The 22,665-nt window shown below is 38.2% G+C and overlaps 1 protein-coding gene across 1 annotated transcript; it reads right to left on the bottom strand.

The window, feature by feature from the left end:
- Positions 1 to 3,260: 3,260 nt before the first annotated feature.
- Positions 3,261 to 17,285, bottom strand: PDPK1 (3-phosphoinositide dependent protein kinase 1). The gene is made up of 14 exons (XM_010076126.1): positions 17,265 to 17,285; positions 14,840 to 15,109; positions 13,735 to 13,777; positions 13,404 to 13,541; positions 12,052 to 12,196; positions 9,622 to 9,719; positions 8,786 to 8,861; positions 7,107 to 7,175; positions 6,525 to 6,621; positions 5,960 to 6,133; positions 5,357 to 5,574; positions 4,618 to 4,675; positions 4,078 to 4,230; positions 3,261 to 3,500 (listed from the first exon to the last, which is right to left on the bottom strand). Exons 2-14 carry the CDS (start codon positions 15,050 to 15,052, stop codon positions 3,393 to 3,395), a joined length of 1,590 nt encoding a protein of 529 aa, XP_010074428.1. The 5' UTR covers positions 15,053 to 15,109; positions 17,265 to 17,285; the 3' UTR covers positions 3,261 to 3,392.
- Between the last annotated feature and the right edge of the window lie 5,380 nt (positions 17,286 to 22,665).

The raw sequence follows: 22,665 nt of genomic DNA, 5'->3' as shown, positions 1-22,665 counted from the left end.
CATTTGGAGCAAGTCTTCCTCAATATACATCCTTCCCAAAACTGCACTTCAAGGCCAATGGTAATAAACTCATTTATCAGTTTATCAAAGTAGTTTTACACTTCCTGTGACTGAGCTGGACACTGAATAGAACAGCATGATTCCAAACGCATTTCTAGCAACAGTACTTCATCCTTTCTTAAGCTCCACCCCACAGAAGACAGATGCAATAAACACCTTCGTGAAGTCCAAATACCAATCAAAAAAAATTAACATTACTGAACAGATTATTTATAAATTATTAGCAACTGTTCAAAATGCAAAAGATAGAATCAATCAGTCAACAGACTGGGTTTTCAGTAGATTTGCAGTGAGGAGTCTGAAGAAGAGTGCCTAACAACCCTTTGTGTGCTTTGAAAGACCTTGGGTAAAGAGCAGAGAAGTTAACCAGCTTATCTGCAGCTCTGAAGAACCTCCCTTGTACATTTAATTCCAGGAACTCCCATGAACCACAGGAGTGATCTTCAGGACAAAGATCTGAAGCTGCCTCACTTCGGCTATAAGCATTTCAAACAGGAACCAGCCCTTCCTCGTAGGCAGCACCTGCCAATACGTATTGAAGTGGACAAACTAGTGAAACATACCTAAGTCCACACTATTGCTTCGTCTTGCCTCACTTTATTCATCTGCCATCTTTCAAAACCACAGGTTTCACTTACAGACCAAGACAAGACAAATACCTCTCCCAGAAAAGTTCTAGTCCCTTCCCAAAAAAGCAGCAGCTAAGGAAGACTTGATCGGGAACACTGAAGTTCTAAAGGGAGGGATTCCTGTAAGAGATGCTCACAGTTTTCTAATGACAGCATTGCCAAAAGAAAAGGGCAATACTAGAATGCAGGTATCAGCCTTCCAGACACCTTCTGGATAGGTTACTGCTACCAAGATTTCTTTGGCTGAAAGCTTTTGGTGGACAGAACAGAAGTCTACTGAGAGAGGATTTTCAAGGTGTGAGAATGCAGAGTAATTACTTTGTTATGCCAAAATGACTACAAGCCTAAATATCACAGAAAACATGTTTAAGCATTCCTAGATTTCCACCTAGTGAACAAGCCAACAGAGATCACATCTCCCCATGAGGCTAAAGGTGTTCACTATTAGCAGAACAACTTGCCAGACTTCTTATGTGAGGCCAAGTTTTGTCACCGCAAACAGCAGTGGCACTGTGAATCTCTGTCACTGCCACACCCTCCTGGGTAAAGTCAGGAATACATCTACATCTCTATACGAAAGACTAAATCCAAAAGCAGCAGGGTTGCCTCCAGTGGACCAAACAGCTGGGATCTGACAGCCAGCGAACAAGAGGATAGCACTGCAACAAACCTACAACACACGTCATCTTGGTCAGAACGGTAAATACAGGGTTAATACAGGCACAGACACTATTCAAATTTTAGTGACAAGGAGCGTACCTTGTATGGGATGAAATTTTTTGTGATGTGAAGGGAATGGTGTTCTTTCTCACCTCAGCCATTCACAGGACACAGCTCCCTCAGCACCAGGCACTGTAAGCCAGTGATTCACTTTTGTAAAAAAGTCTGTGTACGTGGTGGGTTAACCAAGGAACTCCTCCAAAAGGAAAGGCAACTGCACTCACTCCTTTAGAGACTGAAAGATGCTGGAAAAGCTGAACTGTCTTAAAGTTCAACGACGTAACACAGTTTTTAAGAGCTCAATAAGTCTCCTCCACCCTGTACAACAACAAAATATCCACCACTCGTGTGGTTTCTGAGGGATCCCGACAAGCCACTGCTTTTAAAATACTCCTTCTAGAACAGCAGCCCATGAGCTTTTTCAGCATCACAGTGGAACACTTCTGTCTTTTGTGGGAGGAAGAGCACATCATAGTATGAGACCTCAAAATGCAGCCATGGTACAGGTAGAAGGTGAATAAATAGGTGTGATGTTTATATGGCTTTTAAAACAAGGAAAGGAATGCCTCTGTCCAGACCTAGGTCATTCCTCTCTGCAAGGTTCAGGAACACAGGAATGGTGAAAACACCATTAGGTAAGTTGTTTTTAGCACATAGAAAGTTATGTCTTTGCAACATTACAAGAAATGTTTGACCACAAAAAAGCCTTAATTTGAAGAGGATAAAGGAGATTGATATGAAAAATATTTTCATTTTATAGATATGCCTTAAGTACCATATATTTTCCCCATTGTATAATATTTTCATTTGAATTTTTAACCAGATTACTTTGTGGATCTAATATTTCAATTGCTAATTTTTTTTCAGAGTTGCTAAATATTTGGCCAAGGACCAAAAATAGGATTATTTTTGTTGTGTATATATACATTGTATATATACAATGAGACAAAAAAGTCAAGTAATCAATTGTACAAAGCTTTCACACTTCCCTCTCTACCCAGGTAAATAGGTTGGCCCCATAAAAATGCACAATACATGCACATCCTGGAAAGAAAGCTTCTAGCCCTCATCTCCTGAAAAGATGAAAAACTATTTACTACTTCAATAGTAACCTTCCCCCCCCCCGACTAACTAGTTACATTTTTAGTTAGCATTAGTTAAAAGCATGCTGGTAAGTTTATTGTCCCTTGATTAAACACACATATGATTCATATTAAAATTTAAATTGAATGTTTAAAATCATATATGCTTCAGAAGCCAACATTTCAATTTTAGAAAACTTTCAGTGTCACATTCAGCATGTTACTCTCTCACTATCTGCATCACTGGAGCCTGTCTGCCAGACACATACATCTGATTCATTCACATAATTACTAAAGTACCACATAAATCCTGCAACCAGAACTATAGTAGGAATTACACAAGGGTGCAACTGACCTGGCTACAAACGCCATATACCAATAAGCTGGGGGACTGTGAGGAAAGGTAGAGAAAACAAAGAGGTGGTGCTTAGGAGAGGCATATAAAAGCTCCCTGATGAAATACAGTTTAATGATAATCTGAAAGTCACAGAAAACTCCAGCCCCATAAAATACAAGGCTGGTACATGATCCGGCATGTGTGCGTGTGGATTTGTTTTAACTCATCTTAAGTGAAGCTGGTAACGCAAGGTCTGTCCACTAGTCTGCAGCAGAAACTGAGCTGAAGTGCACAAAAGCAAGATCTTCACTGCAATGATATGCATGAGGAAGCCTCAACAGAAGCACAAAGAGCAAGCAAAGCGACCCTGAATTCCATTAGGTTTTTGCTTTTCTTTTTCTTTAAAAAAAAAAAAACAAAAAAAAACCCAAACCAAACCAGAACATTTCAGACATATGCTTCCCCTTGAGATGGTAATACGTGGGTTGAAAAGATTCCTCTGATCGGCTGCACGCTGAGTTCTAGCAGCAAGTAGGGAAACTGGGAAATTTTGGATGAGCTTTACTACTTAGCAGCATTCTGGTGGTATCTGTGCCGCCAAACTTCATGTATCTTTTTGCACCATTTATGAGCATTCCCACTCGGGTCCATCAGGTAATATGTCCTGTTTGGCTATAAGTAAACAACATTTTAATAAGTACTCCAAACACAGTTTAACAAAAAAACAGTAATTATTCTGCACCTACCAATAAAATTATTATTCAGAATCAGTTCATAAACTTTCCAAAAGTTAAATTCAATTACAGCTATATAAGATTATCTATTAGTGAATAACCATACATCTGGCACCTCAATATTGTGAAGCAGTCAACAGACAAATTGTTGGTACACCCCTTGTGATCCACTACATACAAAGAAGGCTAAATTTAAAGTGTACTTCTTAAGAACTTCCTTCAAATCCCAAAATCTGCTTATAGTTTAATTACACATTAATAATAAAAAAATACACTTGTATTTTTATGGGAAATGCATATTTCACGGGTTTAGGGGTTTTGGGGGGTTTTTGTTGGTTGGTTTGGGGGGGGGGCTTTGTTATTTATTTTGGGGTTTTTTTTATTTATTTTAATTAAGGCTATCAACACTTGTATTTAAAGAATTATATTCTCTCCAGAAAAATTTGTTAACAACTTAGAATAATTGTCCAAGGACCTTAGTACAATTTACAAAGAAATTAAAGAAAGTCACTTACTGTGTGAACAAAAAATGTCTTAAAATTCTTGGCTTCTGGCCGCAACTCTAAAGACCACGGAATTTCTCCTTTCAGAACTTTGTTGACAGGATCCACATAATACAGGTGGGGCCCTTCTGTGAGCAGCAATTGGCGCCGACGTGCAAACAATCCCTAACAAGTAAAAGTAGCAATGCAAAAAAAAGCATGGAGGGGGGAAAAAAGTAAACATTTAGATCTCTGGCAGAGTGAGAATGAAAATAGCTCAGTGATGGCCTTATATTTTATTTTCTTTGTGGCTTGACACACATGCAGACGTGCAACAAGACAATATCAGATTGGGAGGAGGAAGGAGAGGAAAAAAAACTTGCTTACTACCATCTCGAAATGAAAGCAACAATAGCACATTTACTTTTCTATTCACAGGAAAACACTACATTTTAAAAAATAAACAAAACAACTTGACACAAATAAGTTAAACAAGGAAGCTCTACAATAGGTTCCTTATCTATGCTGCAACTGTGCAAAAATGTGACAGCTGAATCTTGTTAAAGCCCTTACCTTTCTTTTGTCCACTGGACCCATTTTTAGGATTAAGTTATTTTCTACAAACTGATGCCTTAAAAAGAAAAAAAAGAAAAAAAAGAATAACCATTACTTCAGAAGCAATTCTTCCACAGAAACAGCTTTTATTATTATTATTATCATCAAGCAATCTTCCATGTCTCTCCTTTTCTGCCAGAGTCCTGAACAACTTTACTAGACAAGTTTTGGTGCAGAATGAGGAAGAGTCCAAAGTTTTTCTAAAATCTGATGGGAGAGGGGGAAGATATCACAAATGAGAAACTCCTCTTGAGTGAGGAGAAGCAGTACAAAGTACATGGCCTGGAGGTATTTTGGTTAGATATCAACAGAATATTATCATTCAAAAAAACCCCAACTTATGGCAACTGTAAGAAAGAGGGAACCTCTTCTAGTTCTAGGACTCTGTAAAGGGAAGGCTTCTCAGCACTGGTATAGTATCAGTTCTGCCTATCTTACAAACATAGTCCACATCATCTTCCAGACCTTGTAAATTTTAGAAACATAGTACTAGGCTTTTGCTGCTATTGCTTTAAAAACAGAAGTAAAGCTGCTATTGCTTTAAAAATAGAAGTAAAGAAAAATCTAGTTGCTAATTGTTTGCTCGAAGGAATTAGATTGACAAATATTAATTTGAATAAAAATAACTTATTTTTCTGGATTCATAGAATCATAGAATGGTTCCTTACTGTTGTTCAAGTAACAGATGAGATCTTACCAAGGATTTCCACCAGCTTGTTTTGCCAGAAGTAACCTCTTTTCATCTTCAGAAAACTGCAAGTCCAGCTCAAAGGAATTGTTGTCAAGATCATGAATATACTGTTCAATATTTCCTCCTGATGTCTGTGGTGTACTTGTCTCTGGGGCGGACAGTGAACAGGAAGAGGCAGAACCAGAAACTTGCATGCAACCAAACTGACTCAGGAGATTGTCATACTAGAGGAGGAAACAAAATGAAGTAAACAAATTTCTTTGATTAAAAAGTTTATTTTGCACTAAACTGCAGCTTTTAATTTATGCATGCTTTTGGGCAAAAGACAGCCTACTCTCTATAGATTAACAGGCACTTATCCAAAAAAGTATGCTTAGTCCAAAGCAAGCCAACCAGTACTTATTCCAAACGCTCACTTTATCAGAAAAATAGAAATATCCTGACTAGTTCAAATTTTAACCAGCAATTTTATATTAGATTCTTAATCAGAGTTTTAATTAAAATACAACTAATCAGTAGTTTCAATAAAAATATTTTATAGGCAATAATTATGCTTTAATGAAAGTCTCAGGCAGCATCAGAGCTGAACACAGGAATAGAGAAACATACATTTCCATAACAGTCTTCATCATCCTCTGACATAGCAGGTAAATACGCTGTAAGTTTTGGGGGTGTCTGAAGATGTAGGTTCTCCCACACAATGGATTCAAAGAAGGGGTGAGCCTTAAGAGGTCCATATCCACCCATTTCTTCACAACCTAATCTGCTGGTAGCATCTAGAACCTGAGCAAATTACAAGTAACATGCATGAAATAATGACAAGGAAGGGGTGAACACCATTCACATTTGCACAGCAGCATGTGAAAACTTAAAGCCATTTGGTCTCAATGCCCTAAGCATATCTAGAGTATCAGGAGACTGCTTATAATACAAGAAGTTATTTATCAGTATGTCTTGTCAGCAACAGTTTTGTACTGGTTTAAAAAACAATACTCTAAGTGCTGTTTAAAAAATAGATGTTGATTTTCAAGACACTACCCTATGCAGTCAACAATTATCACAGTCATTCTTATTATAAGGTTTGGAAGAGTGCATAGAAACTTTAGGAAAAAAGAAATACATAAGCTGAGTGTTTCCAGTGTCATCAAATCATTTAACAGCAGCAAATATTTACCAGTAGCTTTTCAACAAGATCTTTTGCCTTGGGAAAAAATTTTTCTGGAAAGTCATATTCCAACTTTATTATCTTCTGGAATATAAGGTATTCATTTCTGCAAAAGAGAAAAATACTCACTCTTGTTATTAGTTCTCCATGGTTCTTTCACCTTAACAGTGCATAACCTGGACAAATATTAAACAGGCGATCTGCAAGTCACATTCCCACAAATCCTTCTAGGGTCAGTCTTCCAAGTATCTACGATCCCATAAGCACCAGGTACTTGCACAATAACAAGAAAAGTTCAAGTGTCCCTATACAGAGGTGCCTCATACCCTCTTCATGTAGGTATAGTTACCTTTATGGTATAAAACACATGTGAAATCCTAGGATAAATAAATGGATCTCTCTGGAGGAACTCCAGTTATAGCCATCTAAGCACCTTCATGGCATCACAAAGGACAAATAAAAGCAGGCATGACATTAACAGCAACACTGCACCATGAAAAGTTGTACTGCAGAACTGGCAGTACAGTAAAAGCCAAAACCAAGTCAATGTATTTATGATCCATGTGTAAAGAATTAGCTTAAATCTCTTACCCAGCTCTAAACGGAGGCAATCCAGCTACAAGCTGATATATTATACATCCCAGAGCCCAGAGGTCAGAGCTTCAAAAGAAAGAGGAAAAAAAACATAGCATGTTTTCCTATAAGCAGTCTTTAAACTGTAACTTTAAAAAATTCTTAGGCTTTTGCTAGTTAGAACATCGCATAAACACAGACAAAACCTGCCTAGCATAATTTCCACACAATTTTCACTTCCTAGCAACAGAACTTTTTAGAGAAAAAAAAAAGTATACCATAACCATCCCAAAACAACTGACTACAATCACATGTGCAAGACAGCTGAGTCAAAATAATTAATGGGTATGTAAAGAGACTAAAAAGAATCCACTACATCAATTCAAAGATGCATCCAATTTAATGCAATATATGCTCCTTCAGAATTAAAATCCTTTCCTCTAAATACTTTATGCTTCTTCGCTTAAAGCTTTTCTTAAGACAACAAAAAGGCAGGCTATATGGTACACGGGTGAGTCTTAAGTTTTAGTGTGTTGGCCTGAGAGAGTATTAACTTATTTTACCTCTAGGTAAACTATGATTTGATTAAAGCATAGAAATCCTCACGGAAGACTAAAATAGACTCAACAGGTGGGATGGGGAAACACTCTGCCAGGGGGTGTAGTGACAGGACAAGGGTTAACGGGTATAAGCTGAAAGAGGGGAGATTGAGATGAGATCTGGGGAAGAAATTTTTCGCTGTGCGGGGGGTGAGGCAGTGGCCCAGGGTGCCCAGAGAAGCTGTGGATGCCCCATCCCTGGAGGGGTTCAGGGCCAGGCTGGATGAGGCTTTGGGCAACCTGGGCTAGTGGGAGGGGTCCCTGTCCATGGCAGGGGGTGGCACTCGATCTTAGGTTCTTTCCAATCCAAACCATTCTCTGATTCTACGATTCTATGAAGCATTACGTAACTTCTAAAAGGAGATGATAGCCTGATGAAGTCTTTCTGTTAGCCAAACCAGTCAAAAACCTCTTTAATAGAAGCAAAAGTGGAAAGTCTAATGGTATTTCTATCATTTCAAGAGACGCTAGCACAAACAAACACATATTCATGGTAATAAAACAGATGTACAACAGTCTGTATGTTACCATCAAGAACCAATTTAAATGAGATAAATTTAAGGGTATCACTCAAGCCATGGGGAAAAAAAAAAAAATATGAGCTTTAAACCACTGCAAACCCCAAGCAGAGCTTAGCAAAGATTACTGCGAGTTGATCTAAATACAAGTCAAAGCTGTAGCCTTTCCCCTAACTGACAGAATGTGACATTCTGTTGCTTCTGCAGCTAGAATTACCATATTAGAGCAAGCTTATTTAAAAAATAATTAAAATAATTATAATATTTGGATAATAATAAAAGGCTTTTGATTTCTGTGTCAGAAATCCAACTTCACATTGCACATCTCCTCCTCCTGACAACACCTTCACCTCTCTGTAGAGGTGCAGAAGGTAGATGAACTGAGGAAACTAGCACCCAGACATGAAGCAATACTTGTTGAGAAAAAAAAAAAAATTCAAACTCTCTTAAAAAAACCTTTATACTCAATCACCTTGTTTCTTCGAAATACTAAGCTTGCTTGTTTTATCTATCCCCTCCCCACCCTTTGACAGTATCCTGACAAAGTCAGTAAAGCTCTGAAATACAATAGAGGCCTCACCTTTTGCAGGCAGATTTCTCTGTCAGCAGTTCTGGAGAAACATACTGTGCTGTCCCTACAAATGAGTTTGCCCGTGCTGGCAAGAAAAAAGAAATAAGCAAATACATACTTATGGAGAAGCCAACCTCCCCCTTCCCCTGCTCCCGTCACCCCATTAAAAAATCTAAAGGCGATCTATTGCAAGTTATGTAATGCTACACAGAACCCACAGGAATTTTATTTCTCTACCCATTCACAAAACCTGCTTGGAAGAGACAAATCAATTGATCTCAGTGATATCTACTTGGTTCAAGAAGCTAGGCATGTAGGCACTTCCCCAGGTACAAAATCTACCAACACAAGATTACTACATTCTAAATTTATCAAATTCAGTTTAGCCTAGTGCTTTTTTCAGGCGTTGTTTGCAGCATCACTCATTCCCAGGTTAGTATTAAGCCAACTAGTGACACAAGCATTCTATAACCTTCACATTTGAGCAACTCTGATAGTCACGGGGGTTAAATACATAAGCAGACTAAAAACTTACTGTTTTAGCTGAGCCACAGTTAACTATTTGTTTGCATTCTTGTCTTGCAAACGAAAAGTAATTTGAAGTACTTTAACTTCCCACTGTATCTGGTGATCTATCTAGCTATACCACTACACCAAATATTACCTCTTCTGACATAATCCAAGCAGTGACAATCAAACCTGCTTCAAGATCTCTCAGTGATTTTGTTAGATAAGAGGTAACGATATTTGAAGGTTACAATTCGGCAAATACAACATACATACATTTTCAAAAGACCACTTGCTATAGCTACCTGTGTTACACGATGAATTAAATAATGACGTACCTTGTCTGCTATCTGCAGATAATACTTTTGCTGTTCCAAAGTCTGTTATTTGAATGTGCATATCTTCATTTAGCAAGATGTTCTCTGGCTTAAGATCCCTGGAGAAGGCAAATTTTTATATTTAAACAGCACACAAACTAAAGCTGCAAAACTTCCTAGTGATTTATGCACATAACACTATCATAAATGATGCGGACATTCTATAAACAGTGTCAACTTTCCTCTAACTTGGAGCTGTCAACACACAGACCGCTAACGGATTTTTGAAAAGCACATTAACATTTTTTCTAAAAAGACCTGAAGTAAAGAACAATCTCAAAACTAAGTTATTGTGCATCTCACTTGTTCAACAAAAACAGAACAAAAAAAACCCCCTTCACTCGCAAGCCTTAATTTTGAATAACATCTTACAGATTGACGTGGCAGTAAGATCTTCGAGGCTGGTTCACTCAGAGCAAAACTCCAGTTAGTCAAACGTGGCAACCCCCAGCTACATGTCCAGAACAGATAAAACTGTACACCACCTCCACACCTTTAAGAATGGCATGTGTGTATCTGTCACATACCAATCCACGTATAATCTGTCTGTCAAATGTATGCGTACCATTTGTGTGGACACTGCCTCCGATTCTGAATAAAACTATGTCAGTGTCATGCACACAATACGAGTTAGATGTCAAGGGGTCCACTTAGCAACAACATAAAAAGCACTGGGTTACGCTGTTATGATTTACCTTGCACTGACTTTCCTCAGTTGAAAAGAAAAGACGACATACTTCCCTCCTAAGTATCATCTTTGGATGCTCGTAAAGAAACCTAACAGCACGGCCATTGTTTTGGCTGACTGGTAAGAAAAATCAGTGCAAATGCAAACCTGTTTCCATCAACCGCTGTGCAGCAGTTTTCTTTCGATTACAGCCCCCTATTATTGACGAGCATGGGCTGTGCAGTTTTACAGTGTAAAGTCTGCAGGCTGGCAGAGAGCAATTGGAATTAAGTAACCATGACACAAGCCGTAACTATTCTCAGAGAGAAGCAGAAAGTACATGAACAGAAGAGAGCTTTTTAACAGTTCTGTGCTGAGTTTTTTCACATATACATATGTACATATATATATTGTACTCTATACACACATAAACATACAGTTCATCTAATGTAGCATACACCTATGTATTAATATTATATAGCTATCTCCTAGATCCATAATATATCTAGATACACAAAGAAATATAACTGTAGTAACTTTTCCAGAGCAGCCTGGCATGTTAAAGTGGTTCTACCTCATGTCATATTTCTTTAGGAAGCAAGAGCTTTCAGGCACTGTTAGTGTTATGGACTTTTAATTAAACTTTATACTAAATTCTCTAATTGCACAATTTCACTGTTTTCTTTTGAGCTTCTCACAGTGGCCTGCACATGAAGACAAATACAAAGCAGCTCTTTTGTAATACAAGATTTCCAACATAGGCTTAGTAACACTGACAATCATGCTATATTCATTCTACAAGCATTCTCCCAACCTAACACATGGACGACATAATCAAAGTGAAACTGGGTGTTCTTGAACTTCTTTCACTCCTGTAGAAAATTTTATGTAATCTCCACATCCAGCCCCCTTAGATTCTATTCCCAATTATTTCACAGAAAAGTATTTGAAAAATACTTTGTCCTTTTAAATATAACTGAAAGTAGTAATAATGCTATAGAATTATGATCAGACAGGCTTTCGCCAACTAGCACCTACCGTTCCGTGAACAACTGCTTGGGAACTGACAGACACAGTAGATTTCTTACCCGAAAAGAAATTCCCTGACTCAGATTTCTCACACTTACAGCTTTGTTTAATAAACACTAATGACAAAACATGCTTACCCAGACAATATAATCAAGAACAAGTATCAAGAACAACTAGGAAGGTCCTATTAAAAACTTGGTTAAATTTCACCATTTACTTTGTTATTGTTCAGCTTGGTGGAAATTGTTCACTCAGTAAACACTGACATACATTAATTTTACTTTTCTGGATGACATGCTGCACACTAGTTCACACACCAGCAGAATTCTAGTTACTTTTGGTACATAACACCACAGGAAAAAAAAATGTAGTTAAACAAAAAGCCAGCTTCTGGTTTTGGACCAACTGATCAAGCTTGGAAAAGGCAAGTTTTTGGTAACGTTTGTTCTAGGCCAAAAAGTTGTCTTATTTTTTCCCATTAGAACAGCCGGTCTAATAACAGAGACTGGCTCTCCTCCGAAAGTTTCATTTTTTTTAGCTCCCTATGTTAACAAAAGTACTAACGCTAGTGAAATGCTATTACGCTCTCTTCAGCTTTCCACAAAATACAGTGTTTGCTTTAGACTTCAAAGAACACTTCTAGAAAAAACACCTTGTGCATAATCAAATGTATGTTGGTCTCAGCTTCTTATTACCTGTGAATTATCCCTTTCCCATGCAAATACTCCAGGGCTGATACAATTTCAGCAGTATAAAACCTGGTACAGGTCTCATCAAATGAGCCGATTTTGCGTATATACTTTAGCAGCTCTCCATTTTTGGCATAGCTCAGCCCAAAATCTGTATGTAAGTACAGTTAAGGTCCACCACTAAACCATCCTAAAGTGAAAATCCACACATCTCATTCCAAAGACAAGAATAATACCAAAAATACATGAACAACATGGAAGAAGTGAAGTTGGTTAATTTGAAACTCTACACAGTAGCAACCCAAAACAATTCCTTAAATATTTTTAACAACCTAGCACACAGGTCCCAATTTCTCCAGCACAGGAAGGACTACATAAATGGTTAAATTTGTAGTTTTTCCAGACAGTCACCTGGGTAATTCATTTAAACTCTACACGGAATTGCCCTCAAAGAGAACTATTTACAGTCATAATGCACATTCAACCAAAGTTTGAAATCGCCCCATCATCTGGGAAGTTCCACAGTCATCCCAGTGTCCAGCGAGCAGATGTCTGAGCCCCCGCAGGGTGTCAGCGCGTGTGCAGTGCTAGACACGCGATACAGGGACTGCCAGCACTGCTGGCAGCTGCTGGGAAAAACACTGACCCCAGAAACAGACTGATCCATCCTTTTACCCTTGGCACGGCCAATTCGAAGAAGGAAGTTTAGAAGGAAATTCACATGATTAACATTTTCTCCGTAAGAAAAAAAAAAAAAAACAACTGCAAACCATTGAGCCTTCAACGTGAAGCTGCCCTTCGCAATTACTGATAGAGAAAACACTTGGGAAACAGCATCTCAAACAGAAGAACTTCAGCTTTCTATCATTCAGATTATTCTGTAAGCACTTTTACATATGAAAAATTCTAATAGATCTAATTGTTCAAATAAGAAATAGCAGTTAAATACGGCTGGCTACCCCTATTTTAAATACAGGAATTGTGGTGGTTTACTATATATACCAGAAATAAAGCATTTCTAAAACATTTCTCATACACTCTCAATTTTTTTAAAAATTATTTTAAACTTAAGATTGTTGCATGTCACCCTCCAGCACTTACCATGTGAAAAATACAAACTGTTTTATTCATCTCCCCTGTCCCACATGTCACCCACTCTTCTCTACGAGGGATCACACTCATTCTACTTACTTAATTTCCATTAAAAGAGTGACTGCAAAAATTGCATCACAAACATTAAGATATTTTAAATACAAGTTATTTTCATCATTCCTGTTAGACAATTTTTCAAAGGAACCAAAACTGGGTTTTGTTACTTTTAAGAAAATGTTACAGAAGTTTTAAAATGCAAAGGATACACAGCTTTTCATCATCTTGAAAGGTGAAGTAGAGTTTCACAAAAAAAGGGTGATCCAGGCGGGACATTACATCTCTCTCTCGTGTCACATATGGCACCTTGTTTTCTTTTATGATATGACGCTTTTCTAGAATTTTAACTTAATGAAAAAAAGAACAAAAATGCAGGAGATACAAACAAATCAAGTTCATTAAACAATTTGTTTGGGGGGTTTTTTATTTGATAAAATTATCATAAAACCTCTAATTCTGTCTTTTTAACTGATATTTTGCAACAGGACTACATTGGTATTGTGTTTTTAAAGAGTTCATATTGAAGGAATCAATACTTACTGGCATATTCTCTAGAACTTGCCAATTCTCGAGCCAAGACCACCTGTTGTCAGAGGAGAGAAAATAAACTGTAACCATTCATTAAAGACATACACTAACACTGATTTGATCTACCAGTAGGTATTTAGAATACTGATTGTCCAAAATAAGCTGTCACAACGGCAATCAGAAAAATGCTTCAGCACGTGCTCAGATTTTATTGGCTTCAGCAAGACCTCTGCTGAAATTCAGTTCAGCATAACAATGCTTGTTTTGCTAAAAAACTTGCACACCTGACAGGGTAATCACTGATTTACATTTCTTTTTTTCAGAAGTACATCACATAACATATAACTACCGATAACTACTAGAGGCCTGCTTCCTAAACAGCACAGTAGACTGCACAGGAAGAACCAGAAAAACCTCACATTGATAGATCAACAACCAAAAAATACACACAACAAAGGACGTGAAAAAAATAGAGAAATATCACTTATTGTCTTACAATGGAGCAACTACAAAAGCCTCAAATGAAAGTATTAATTGCTTCAGAGGTTCTTTACAATAACAAGTAACTCATTCTTGCACGATGCCATGGATGTGAGAAGTTAGAAACAATCCATTTACAGCTACTGAATATAAAGATACTCACTGTGGCTCATTCAGTCCTTGAGGGCCCTGACCTTAGAGGCTTAAAAAGAATATAGGAGAAGTATCACTGCTCTTACTTTCTGCCCTAAGCATGTGGCAGTAGTTCCTGCCATAGACAGGACATTGCATAGAAGTTCTTACTACGACAAACTCCCAGCCCAGTTACAATCTCTCATATCATAAAATTTTAACATAACTCATTACGCTATCAAACTTACATTGGAAAGCAACGTCTCCTAAAAATCCAAGCATCAATTCACCAGGATACAATGGAACTTCTGAGGAGTTCAAAAGGTACTCAAAACATCAGCACCCATACCTAGTGCAACACTTAATTTAATACTTAACTACTATGTCTCACTCATTTACTCTTCAAGCTGCTCTCTGCAGATTTAAATCTCAGCAATATTACTTGCACAACAAATTTCGAAGTTTATCTAAGATATTTGGCACATCTTATAAAAAGTAAACTTACTGTTGAAAATGATCCTTCACCCAGAATTTTCCCAAATTTGAAGTCATCAGGTCGTTTCTTTCGAGGCTGTGGAGGCTGCTGTCCTGTATGCTGCTGCATGGAGTTGGAACTGGATCTTGATTCAGCGGCAGTGCCCTCCATGTTAGATCCCTGTCTGCTGCCACAGGTGGAAATGACAGATGGAGTGCTGGAATCCGCTTGGTTCCTCACCATCGATGGGGAAGAACAGGAGCATAACACCACGCTAGACTGGATTGGAACAGCATCATACTGAAAAGAGATGTGAAACTGTTATTCCCATACCTTCAGACCATTACCACACACATCTGCACTTTATTTCTATGCGAGCGTCATATAAAGTCCTATTTGAAAAGGTTATAATTGAAATGTCTTTAGGAGGGAATATTAGTACTTATTTTGAAAACGGCAGCTCTTAATTTGTTAAACAACTCTGTTTAGGTCATGCTGTGCACATAAGTACAGCCATAAGTCAAAAGTCTGAATGCTCTACTTCAAGAATTCTTTTTTCAAACTCAAAAAAATGTTGCCTAACACAAAGGTATAGAATTTCATGGTATATTCTCCCACAAATAACCTGACTTTTAGAGTTTATTTTGTGCCTAGAAACAGACATCCATCCAATTTTAACAAGTAGCAGTTTTCCTGAAACCAAAAGAATGATGTAGTTATGCAATGAACATCTGTATTCATGAGTAACAGAGATACAAGTTACAATGAACTGTAAATGAACAAGTAAAGCATGAAAACTTTAATGGAGACAAAGGACACTTTCCCACATTTTTACTTTTAATCTCACTTTCTCCAATATTATTTAATACATGTCGGGGAAGGACAGGAAGAAAAGAGAACATACAAAAGGCAGATCAGCTGGAGGGTTTAATAATCAGCAATATCTAATACTTTTTTTGAAGAATGCTCTGGTCCATGACCTTTTAAAACAAAGGAGATTACACTATTTAAATTGTACACATGGTCACATAAAGACATCCCAATTTCAAAACAAGGAACCCAACGCAGCCCAGAAAACAGCGAGTACAAGAAGATACACTCTGAATACTGATTCTTGTAATACACAAAGCAAATCATCATTTGGTACCCTTTCATCATTTTTTCCCCAAGACTCCAGAAACTTGTCGAGCTGCTTTCCCTCCCTGCTGGTAACATACTTCCGTTAGTCTGTCAGGTGCCTGCTTCAAATGTTTTACTCGCAACCAGCCAGAAAACACAGACAACAGGAGAGGTCTGCTGAACTACTTCTGATAATAAAAAATGAAATTGCATGCAAACAGGGGGAATACTTAAGAAAATACCATGTCTGAAAATTATTTTTTAATTTCAGTATTCTAACATATCTCCAGTAGAATGAAACCATCACTCTGAAAATCTCCTAACCTCAAAACAGGTGTATTATACACCCCTGACATAGTCTGTAACATACCTCATGTTGATATTCAAATAAACATTACTTCTGACAAAAATAATTTTTTATCTAATGAATTTCAGTTTTATTCAGAACAATTTTCTGCATTTCTACCAGAGACCATTTTAGAAGGGAACTGGTCTTGCATTCAACCATCTATATGGGCTTACTTACAAGCAATTACTTGTCTGTCCTCTATGCAGTAGGGAAAAGCAGCCCTTATTTACTGCTAAACTTCTTTCAAAAATAAGATACAACTCAGAAACACACTTTACTTACGTATTTAGGGGCATTACAGAACAATGAGACACAAACATACTTCTAAGCACACAGAGACATACTTTCTAAATTAAGACAAAGGGAGTAAGGTCAAAAAGAGTACAGCTAAAATTCTCCATAGTCGATACATAAATATCAACTCCTGCAAGACTGAAAATTAATTACGATTGAGTAGAATTATTGTTCTAAACAATATCTTCCAAGAAGCATAAGGGAAGATTCCCCTTTCCAATCTGAGTGCAGCCTCCTTGCTCCAGGATCTCTATTGCTCCTTCGGGCTCTTTCCAAGAACCAGCAGACAGGAACAGGTAACAGCTTATTCTGTTAGACCTTGGTCTGAGCCTTGTGACGCAGCAGAGAGTGAGAGGGAATCTGCCTCTGCTGACAGCTATCTGCTATATTTTGTACAGCTTTTGTGAGGACAAAAAAGGGGTGAGGTTGGGTTGGGTGAGACTTGGAGACCGATGGGAGAGTTTTGCTTTCCAAAAAGCGCGCTGCCTCTCCCAGAGAGGAGCCTATGCCTCTACTCAGAATCGGTTACGCAGCGTTCTCCCCTTTGAAGATAATATATTGATGCGATTATCATGAAAATAGCACGTACACATTAAAGAGTCTGTGCTGTAGGTTACAGGTCCTTTTATGCCTTCTATGCAGATATTCTAGCTGCACCTTCCCCAGAATCGTTACTGTCCTCAACATCCTCACAGCCCAGCTGAATCCCCTTCTCTTCCGACAGCTGCTCGAACAGCAGCTGGCACTGCAAACAGATTCTACTCTTTCCTATCAAGAGCGCACCAAGGCTGACGCAAGCACAACTGCTCAACAACAAGTGAAGTGATGCCAATATAAGAAACATCCCATTAATTGAAATATAGTAAATAAAATCCACACGCACACAGAGTAAATATTAGGATCTAAATGATGAACTGGCTGCAGTCAGGCTATTCTAGAGCAACTGAGGGTTTACAGGTAAACAAAGCAGCAGCATTGTGGGGATCTGATTAGATTCTGCATCTAGCAAGATCACCTTGAAAAAACAAACAAAAGGAAAAACCCACCACAAAAGCAGCAGAGGACACTGACAGAGAGGAGGGGGAAAGGTGCTGGATGTAGTATATTTCCCTGCACAGTACCTGAAACGAAGTCACAATGAATATCAAGCACAGAGAAGTCTTAAGGGAAGAAAAGAGAGGAGTAAATGACTTTGTAGGATGAGAAGGTTAGTTACCTCCAGGCAAGGTATAATGTCAATTAGTCCCTTGACTTTCTCCAAGGTAAGTCAAGATTAAGAACAAGAAGGGCAGAGCAAGATGCAATAGACTGAAAGTATCAGTTACCTGAAGAATGATGGAACAATGCACCTAAGTATGCTGCACCTGAACATTCACAGAAAAGGTCACTCCTACACTTGTCTCTCCACTCTCCACATATTCTTGTTTAGTATTTTGTGTCCTGTGTTATTTACCTTCCTAGTTTTATTTTGAAAGATTCCAAAAAAACATGTCTGCAGAAACTATACATATTTCTACTTATGTCTTCATGTATGCCAGAGACAGAATACAGGTTGACTCATCCGGTCTAACCTCATACAGCCACTCTTTTGCAAAAAATAGATTTAAGATTCTGCTTTTGCTAGATTCAGACTTTTTAGGGAGATACAAAGTCAATTACTCAAGAACTTAAAAGCCTTCTAAACTCCTCAGAAGCTTGAACACGCTCTCCTTCCAATAATCACCAAAATTTCTCAGCTGGCAAGCCAGCGAAAGCACAGACCCTCACACAGTGACAACAGATCTCCCTATTGCATGTCATGGATCACTGTGGACCACACCAGTAATGGCTGATCTAACTATTCTATCTCTGCTTTTAAAAACAAGTCTGTTAACACTACCAACTTCCCCAAGCTCTGAAGGGCGGTGTTTCTAATATACTACCACAGAAATTGTTTCCTTCTTAGTGCAACATACTGTGAGTTTGAAAACCTAATTAAGGAAGAAAATAACAAATCTGCTGAAGGTAAGTGGAATTACAGATCAACAGACATATCAAAATCTTAACTCATTTTCACTAAATCATTAGAAACAGGCTTCGTTTTATTTACATGCCATGTGAAGTCAGTCCTTATATTGTTCCTTTCCCCTCCTGCCTGCAAAAGTAGAAATAAACTTTAAGAGAAGAAAATTTAAACCAGTGCAAAAAGCCCATGCAGTATCACGAAATTTTTCCTTTTATACTTTCCTCACTGCCCCTTGTATGAAAAAGCAGTTGCAGGTCAAGCTCCCAGCTATGTGAAAGGACCTACACCTTTTGGAAAGCTTTTTGCAGGTCAGGATTTTGACAACAGCACTACCACTGCAACTCTTAATACATCTGAGCTCCAGTTGCACCAAACACACCACACTGCTCTAAAGCGAGTACAACCACCGCAGCTGCGTCTCCACCACCTTTTTCCCTGTGGCAAAGTCTGCAAAACCGCTTGTGTTCAACACAGTTCTACCAACACTAACAGCAGCAAAAAACACTTGCACAGACTGGGCCTCCGAAGCTTCCGTATCTTTTACTCCTGTCCTAACTGACATGATACTGAACGCTGAAGATGACTGAGAGTATCTTTGTACCACTGAAATTGTACCAGCAAAGTCTAATTTCTGTCAGTCAGCGTCAAGAGGCTCCTGACCCATCGCTCGTCTGAGAACAGCCTCAGTGCTGCCTGTATCCCTGAATCTCGAGCTGCACTCAGCAATACGGCAGACACGATCACAAAAGCTCTTGCATCCACTCACCTATAAGGCCAAATTTTTTGGAAGCAGACCTTGCTACCAGAAAGTATTATTTACACAAAGCACCGTGAGCTCTACACTTCAACTGGTACATTTGTTGTGATTACAAACTATGCTGATGAGACTGTATATGCTAGAAAACTGGCACCACCCTCTCATGAACATTTTTGATGGTAAACTGTATTACAGGTCTAGTAAATTAAATAATGCAGATGGACATCCATAAAACATTTGACTTGGCATTATATCATGTCTGAAATACAGAATACTGTTGAGGAAAATTAATACAGGACACATTTTAAGTAAAACCAGTTAAATTCTTAAACAACTTATAATTAATAGTCATCCCCAAACAAAAATCTCTTCCAGTTCACACCTGGATTGATTCTCAAACCAAGTAATTTGAAAGAAAAATAATAATTTCATCAATTTAAAGACTGAGGAAAAAAAACACACTATCCAGCAAAAAAAAAAGTATCTCACTTAAAGCAATCTACAGCTTTTGGTAAATTAGACAAACAGCAAGACCTTACTTTTGTTTCCACCAAAACATTACTACAAATTAAAATACAGTTCTCAAGAACTTTGGAATAACGGTGCAAAACAAGTGGACAAAGAACTTAAGCTAGTCCATACCTGAATATACAGAACTAGAAAGCACCAACGACAAGAAGCGAAGTCTTAACCGCCACTAGTACTACTCAAACATGACAGAAAAAAACCAAAACAAAACAGTTTCAGGAGAAAAACAAGACACTGAAAACCTGGAAAAACTAATCATCTGACTAGATTAAGCCCCTGAAATCTGTGTTTATTAAAGAATCTGATTCAGCCTTGTGCTATCAGAGAATAGAGAACACTAAAAACTAGGATCACCTACAATTCAACAGAGGTCTTACTGGATACAAGAATTACCCAGTGGTGTGTCAGAAGCATTAGACTAAATTATGACAAGAAGCATACAGAGTATCATGAAGACAAACCAATACAAATGGATAAACCAATACGCCCTACATCAGCAAAGTCTGCTTGAAAAACTATAAGATTCAGAAAGCAACACAGCAGCACTCTAGGACATCTACAAGCTAATCTTCGCACTTGCAAGTGGAATTTGAGAGGCTTTCCAAACAGATACATGATGAGATGCCCTCCCCGGCTGTCGCGGTGTCCAGTCACAGCTTTCACATCCCTGCCAAACACAGCAGATATCGATCTTCCAGAATTGATGAATCTAAGATTCAAGGTCCAAATTAATTCTGTCTTCAAGTAAAAATACAGAGTCCATCTATTTACCTGTGCAATTAAGAAGGAACAAAGGCCTTTATTTCACACTGAGAGAAAGTAATTGATTCATTGGAGAGGTGTTTTGTAGTTTTAGAGATAAAGCTGACCTGCTACTATTTATCAATACTGTGATTCTGCTAAAGACAGTTTAAGTTACATGGGCTTGGCCTGGGAGGTTTCAGAAATTTTGTAATTGTCACATAAGCCAAAAATTCTGAAAATAAAATTTATTTTCTATTGCTTACAATTTAAACATTGACAACCTGAGGCCTCCTAAGGATTTATCTGCAAAATTCAAAGGGAAAAAGTGAACAGCTAGACAGTTATATTTAATATATTATTTTCATGGCACAGGTGCTTCAGAGGGTTGACAAAAATGCAGCAACTGCACCTGACACACAGCTTGTATCAGAAAAAGAGCATAAGAAGGGGCAATTAACAGATATTATGCACAGCTTTGCCGTTGGCTTCCTCGCCCCTCACATCCCACAATGAAAATGTTTACCTTCTCCAGATGCTCCAATACCTATCTGAAACAGCCTCCACTTTAAAGGCCAGAGTGCAACACACCCTGGAAGCTCCAGCACATTCCAAAAGAAAAAGAAAAACAACTCATCAGGTCTCATACTAAAATGGACCTGAATAGACATCCTCAGACTATTCCTCACAGTACCTAAAAATAAAACGTAGCCAAAAGCAGGGTGGTTCAGCCCAAGAAATCCAAGTTCAGATCCACAGAAACCCGACTCAGAATAACAAAATCCAACCCGGAGCCTCACCTTCAGTGCGGAGAACACAGCGCCGGTGGCACTCCCCGTTACAGACCAACCCCACCCAGAAGCGGTTCGCGGGGAGCAGAATTGTCATCCTCTCCATTTTCAACACCAGCTCTCCATTCACCAGCTCCGTACGCTGCCACACCAGGGTGACTGCCTGAACACAGGCACCCCGGAGCAGTGACCCACAGCAGGCTTTCACGGACTGCAGGGAACAGCAATCCCCCTACCTTATATGCTCACGTCTGTTTAAGCTCCGGACTTCTGTCTAAAAACAGACTGTCAGACTTTCTGCTAAGTAACCAACACTATCCTCTTTCTATTAACCAACTGTACATCTGTATGTATATGTAAAGAAAAAATGTCTTGAATAACTTATGCAACTCCACTGCATGCCAGTTTCCATTTATATAGGCTTAGAAGTTTGTTAGATAATTTAAATAATTTAATAATACATCTATTTGCCAACATTATTACTACCTTTAAGGAATTAAAATATTTGCATAAAGAAAAAGAGAAAATCCATTCATATGCCTTAAAAAGTGTCACTAGAGGCTGTCAGACTGTCTCACAACCTAAAATCAAGCACATAGTGGGCAGGACAGAACTCAGATAAAGCCAAGCCTTGGCAGCACTTCTGACTGCACGACCCAACCTGTAAACTGTTCACCCACCTGACAGGTCAACTTGGACACTCAAATGCATACAGCCATATAAAAAAATTAAAACACCACAGTAATCGGGAGGTATTTACAAACCACGTACTCTGCTCACACTTTCTGCTTGATAGAAGACTATGTATCTCCCCAGTCAGGAAGGAATACCACTGGACTGGAACAGTAAGGAAATCAGACTTAGAAGTATGCTTTCAGATTCTGAAATCCGAGGAAAAAATTGCCAAAGGCTTTAAAGAACCACACACAACATTAATTCATTGAAAAGAAGGAATATAATTTTAAAAAATCATAACTGAATACTGCAATTGGCAAATACCTAGTCTTCTCTGGGAAGAAAACATTATGTCATACTTTAATGACTTATCTCTGTGCAGGAGAGAGCAAAAAATGTAGTGGTAAAATCCTAGTAAAAAAATCTGACAAAAAGGGGTGTTATTAAGGCATTTAAAAATCTCCTGGTATTAGGTACTATACAAAGAAATTAATTAAACAAGCTAGTTAATCTTCAACATGTCACAAGAAGTGAAGTTTATCTTGAAATGACAGTTCTTGTTCAACCTCTCAAGGCAGATCAATTCAAAAGTCTAAC

Source organism: Pterocles gutturalis, unplaced genomic scaffold (assembly GCF_000699245.1).
Source record: "Pterocles gutturalis isolate BGI_N339 unplaced genomic scaffold, ASM69924v1 scaffold14248, whole genome shotgun sequence".
Lineage (NCBI taxonomy): Eukaryota > Metazoa > Chordata > Aves > Pterocliformes > Pteroclidae > Pterocles > Pterocles gutturalis.
The sequence above is the reverse complement of the archived record's forward strand: the minus strand, read 5'-3'. Positions and strand labels throughout refer to the sequence as shown.

What these genes read in the sequence shown, in the direction of transcription:
- PDPK1 (XM_010076126.1), bottom strand. Translation starts at nt 15,052, where the DNA reads ATGGTGAGGAACCAAGCGGATTCCAGCACTCCATCTGTCATTTCCACC. An exon ending in TTGCCTCCGTTTAGAGCTGG is followed by an intron (nt 6,622 to 7,106) that starts GTAAGAGATTTA and finishes TCTCTTTTGCAG; the next exon opens with AAATGAATACCTTATATTCC. An exon ending in GTCCAGTGGACAAAAGAAAG is followed by an intron (nt 4,231 to 4,617) that starts GTAAGGGCTTTA and finishes TTTACTTGTTAG; the next exon opens with GGATTGTTTGCACGTCGGCG.